Source organism: Electrophorus electricus, chromosome 10, assembly GCF_041902795.1.
Source record: "Electrophorus electricus isolate QZ-2024a chromosome 10, ASM4190279v1, whole genome shotgun sequence".
Lineage (NCBI taxonomy): Eukaryota > Metazoa > Chordata > Actinopteri > Gymnotiformes > Gymnotidae > Electrophorus > Electrophorus electricus.
In genome coordinates, this window is record NC_137506.1 from 662,501 (window position 1) to 667,500 (window position 5,000).

Below are 5,000 nucleotides of genomic sequence, written 5' to 3' on the forward strand. Positions count from 1 at the left end.
GAATGTTTCCCAAGTCTTTATATTGCACAAGTTTCTCTAAATCACATTCGCGGCGTGGGCTGGACGAGGAGGGAGGAGCGTTGTTTACAGCCGCGTGCCACTAGGGGCAGTCTATCAGTGCGTGCTAAAGTGCTGGTTGCCTCCGCCCTCATTCACTGGGAGGGCTTGAATTTCACAGCGGGCCTGTATGTTTCTGGAAGTGTGTGTGGGTGTGTGTGATTTGTTTTTTACTCACCTGTCAGTGTGTGTGATTTCTCTTCCGCAGTACTGAGCCCCAGCGCAACCACACACTCCTGCAGGAGCCCCCGGTCCACCTGTGCCCCTGGGTCGCTCCATGCCACGGTGGGCGGAGCTACCTGCACAGGTGAGGCACTCACCTGGGACCTCTCTGTGGGCGTGGTGTCTGTGAGACTCCGTCTCAGGCTCCTGACCTCCACTCTTCCGTGCCTCGGAGGGCTTATGGGAAAACTGCCAACCTTCACGCTCACGCTTCCTGTCTTATCTAACGACAGTCGACCCCTTGGGCCAATCGCAGTGCTCGCTGGGTCAGTAACAGGGGAGGAGGTCCTGTCGGAGGTGGAGTTGGTGTCTGAGTGGGTGGGGTTTCCAGGTGAGGTGAGAGTCTGTGGAGAGATTGGTGGGCTGTGGTACAGGTCCAGGGGACTACCTATGGACAAGAAGGTCGAGAAGAACCCTGCTGTCAGCGTGCTTCAGCCATGCGGAGCTGCTGAGGTCATCGCCCACCTACATACAAACTACACGCACCTGAAACACTCAGATCCTTCGCCTTTGATTTCAGGGAAATATCAGTGTGTATCAATCCATGTGTGACTGAATGAAAGCATCTATATGTGTATGTGTTTGGGTGTGTAAGGTGTGAGGATAGTGCAGTGTTGTGTTGTGTGTGTGTGTGTGTGTGTGTAAAGTCTGAGGATTGTGCTGTGTTGTGTGTGTGTGTGTGTGTGTTGTGTGTGTGTGTTGTGTGTGTGTGTGTGTGTAAAGTGTGAGGACTGTGCTGTGTTGTGTGTGTGTGTGTTGTGTGTGTGTGTGTTGTGTGTGTGTGTAAAGTGTGAGGACTGTGCTGTGTTGTGTGTGTGTTGTGTGTGTTGTGTGTGTGTGTGTGTGTGTGTGTGTAAAGTGTGAGGACTGTGCTGTGTTGTGTGTGTGTGTGTTGTGTGTGTGTGTGTTGTGTGTGTGTGTGTGTTGTGTGTGTGTGTGAGTGTGTGTTGTGTGTGTGTGTGTTGTGTGTGTGTGTAAAGTGTGAGGACTGTGCTGTGTTGTGTGTGTGTTGTGTGTGTGTGTGTGTGTTGTGTGTGTGTGTGTTGTGTGTGTGTAAAGTGTGAGGACTGTGCTGTGTTGTGTGTGTGTGTGTGTTGTGTGTGTGTGTGTAAAGTGTGAGGACTGTGCTGTGTTGTGTGTGTGTGTGTGTAAAGTGTGAGGACTGTGCTGTGTTGTGTGTGTGTGTGTGTGTTGTGTGTGTGTGTGTTGTGTGTGTGTGTGTGTTGTGTGTGTGTGTGTGTGTGTAAAGTGTGAGGACTGTGCTGTGTTGTGTGTGTGTGTGTGTAAAGTGTGAGGACTGTGCTGTGTTGTGTGTGTGTTGTGTGTGTGTGTTGTGTGTGTAAAGTGTGTGTATGTGTGTGTGTGTGCTGTGTTGTGTGTGTATGTGTGTGTGTGTGTGTTGTGTGTGTGTGTGTTGTGTGTGTGTATGTGTGTGTGTGCGCTGTGTTGTGTGTGTATGTGTGTGTGTGTGCGTAAAGTGTAAGGACTGTGCTGTGTTGTGTGTGTATGTGTGTGTGTGTGTGAGTGTGTGTGTGTGTAAAGTGTGAGGACTGTGCTGTGTTGTGTGTGTGTGTGTAAAGTATGAGGACTGTGCTGTGTTGTGTGTGTATGTGTGTGTGTGTACAGTGTGAGGACTGTGCTGTGTTGTGTGTGTGTGTGTGTGTGTATGTGTGTGTGTGTGTGTGTGTGTGTGTGTGTGTGTGTTGTGTGTGTGTGTGTGTGTGTGTGTGTGTGTGTGTGTGTGTGTGTGTGTACAGTGTGAGGACTGTGCTGTCTGTCTCTCTCTGCCTCACACTCTTTCTCTCCCTCTCTTCCCTGACTGAACTGAAACAGAGAATGAGATATTTGTCTGCATCTTGTCAAGATTACTCGGCAAAACTCATATGCAAGTGTGTGTATCAGTGTGTCTGAGAGTGGGAGAGAGAGATGTGTGTGTAATGTGTGTGTAAGTGTTTATATTAAAGAGGGGCAGTGTTTTACTGCAGATGACTTCATGACCTCATCTCATGAGGTCAATTGAACACTGAATGAAGTCTCACATTTCTGTGTGTGTGTGTGTGATTGGCTGGAATATTAGATTTGTTATGGGGTGAGAGTAGGTGGCAACTAAATTTGTCATCCTGGTTTCAGAATGATCTGATCTGTGGGTGCTGAATTCCTATCAGCAGTACACTGTCAGGGTTACACTCCAGAAAACCTGGGGTCTGGTCTTTGGGTGTGTTGTGTTGAACAGAGTTACATGATGTGTGTGGGTGTGTGTAGTGTAGAACAGTGTTACTTGGTGTGTTTGTGTGGCTGTGTGGGTGTTACCTGGGGCTCCGTTGCGCTCCTTGGCAGAATAGTTTCCCATGATGCAAATCTTTCACTGTCCTCCCTGTGAGGTCAAACACATTACTGATTTTCCCAGTGTTTTTACAACAACAAATGTTTCAGTAAAGTGAAACTGATTTAAACAAAGATAATGTTAAAACACACAGAAAGCAGATCTCAGTGTAGGTGGATTAAGTGTTTTAACATCTGTGTGTAGCTGGATTAAGCACTCTGACATCTGGGTGTAGCTGGATTAAGCACTGACATCTGTGTGTAGCTGGATTAAACTCTCTGACATCTGTGTGTAGCTGGATTAAACTCTCTGACATCTGTGTGTAGCTGGATTAAACTCTCTGACATCTGTGTGTAGCTGGATTAAACTCTCTGACATCTGGGTGTAGCTGGATTAAACTCTCTGACATCTGTGTGTAGCTGGATTAAACTCTCTGACATCTGGGTGTAGCTGGATTAAACTCTCTGACATCTGTGTGTAGCTGGATTAAACTCTCTGACATCTGTGTGTAGCTGGATTAAACTCTCTGACATCTGTGTGTAGCTGGATTAAACTCTCTGACATCTGGGTGTAGCTGGATTAAACTCTCTGACATCTGTGTGTAGCTGGATTAAACTCTCTGACATCTGTGTGTAGCTGGATTAAACTCTCTGACATCTGTGTGTAGCTGGATTAAACTCTCTGACATCTGGGTGTAGCTGGATTAAACTCTCTGACATCTGTGTGTAGCTGGATTAAACTCTCTGACATCTGTGTGTAGCTGGATTAAACTCTCTGACATCTGGGTGTAGCTGGATTAAACTCTCTGACATCTGTGTGTAGCTGGATTAAACTCTCTGACATCTGTGTGTAGCTGGATTAAACTCTCTGACATCTGTGTGTAGCTGGATTAAACTCTCTGACATCTGTGTGTAGCTGGATTAAGCACTCTGACATCTGGGTGTAGCTGGATTAAGCACTCTGACATCTGTGTGTAGCTGGATTAAGCACTGACATCTGTGTGTAGCTGGATTAAACTCTCTGACATCTGGGTGTAGCTGGATTAAACTCTCTGACATCTGTGTGTAGCTGGATTAAACTCTCTGACATCTGTGTGTAGCTGGATTAAACTCTCTGACATCTGGGTGTAGCTGGATTAAACTCTCTGACATCTGTGTGTAGCTGGATTAAACTCTCTGACATCTGTGTGTAGCTGGATTAAACTCTCTGACATCTGGGTGTAGCTGGATTAAACTCTCTGACATCTGTGTGTAGCTGGATTAAACTCTCTGACATCTGTGTGTAGCTGGATTAAACTCTCTGACATCTGTGTGTAGCTGGATTAAACTCTCTGACATCTGTGTGTAGCTGGATTAAACTCTCTGACATCTGGGTGTAGCTGGATTAAACTCTCTGACATCTGGGTGTAGCTGGATTAAACTCTCTGACATCTGGGTGTAGCTGGATTAAACTCTCTGACATCTGGGTGTAGCTGGATTAAGCGTTCAACAAAGTGACATGCTCGGGTGTTAAAACAAACCCAACATAACTTAGTTTAAGATAAAACTAAACCCACATCTAACACATTAACCAATCAAATCCCACTTTGATTTACCATCTGTATTTCCCTTTCTCTCTCTCTCTCTCTCTCTCTCTCTCTCTCTCTCTCTCTCTCTCTCCCTCTCTCACATGCTTACTTCATGTGATTCATCCTTAGCAGGAATACTGATCCAGGGAATTTCCTGGGAATCAGTTGCTCCATATACTCGAATGCCTTCTCTGTTAAGGAAGCGCCATGTCTGACTGAGGGCTCGCACTCAGAGTGTGCTGGCAGCCTCCCAGAGGGAGATTTGAACACGTGACTGACCTAGGGCCAGACACCATAGACGGCTGATACTGATAAAAGATCAGCTCCCCACAAACAACTCTGAACTTCAGGCATTATAATGGAACTGACAAGACTGGTCTCAGATCAGGGCAATACTTCCACTAACATGGCCAGTGTGATACTGGGAATAAACATATGAACTAGCTTGCGCTACACAATCAGGCTTAAATGAATCGTGTCAGTTAAACTACATTTGCAGAAAGTCAGTGTGTATATACTACAGATTCTAAAACTTCCTGTCAGACAAGTCAGGTAGACGTTCCTTCGCATCAGTGCTGCCAAGCCTTGTTCTGAAAAACACTTCTCAGCAAGTTGCTGTTGTGTGGGACTCTGGGTGCAACCAGATTAGTTGTAAACCGTTTTAAAACCACATTCTATACGGTTTCTTTTTAACAGCTCAGAGAGAAAGTCAAAATCTCCAATATATGAGCACTAAATACCTCACATTTACAATCACTAGGTTAAATAATCAATGAGAAAACAAATAAACGCACGCATGTCAGACATTCTCGGACGGACAGCTGCGCGTGA

The 5,000-nt window shown here is 46.0% G+C and overlaps 1 protein-coding gene across 1 annotated transcript in view; it reads right to left on the reverse strand.

Annotated features, from left to right (window-relative positions):
- The window catches only part of si:ch211-195o20.7 (cytospin-A), a 20,192-nt gene that overhangs the window by 14,694 nt on the left and 498 nt on the right, over positions 1-5,000 (reverse strand). The window contains exons 2-3 of the mRNA XM_035532695.2: positions 2,590-2,653; positions 236-667 (exon numbers count right to left, since the gene is read on the reverse strand). Coding sequence (XP_035388588.1) covers positions 236-667; positions 2,590-2,629 — 472 coding nt within the window. The 5' untranslated portion in view covers positions 2,630-2,653. The remainder of the gene's footprint in view (positions 1-235; positions 668-2,589; positions 2,654-5,000) is intronic.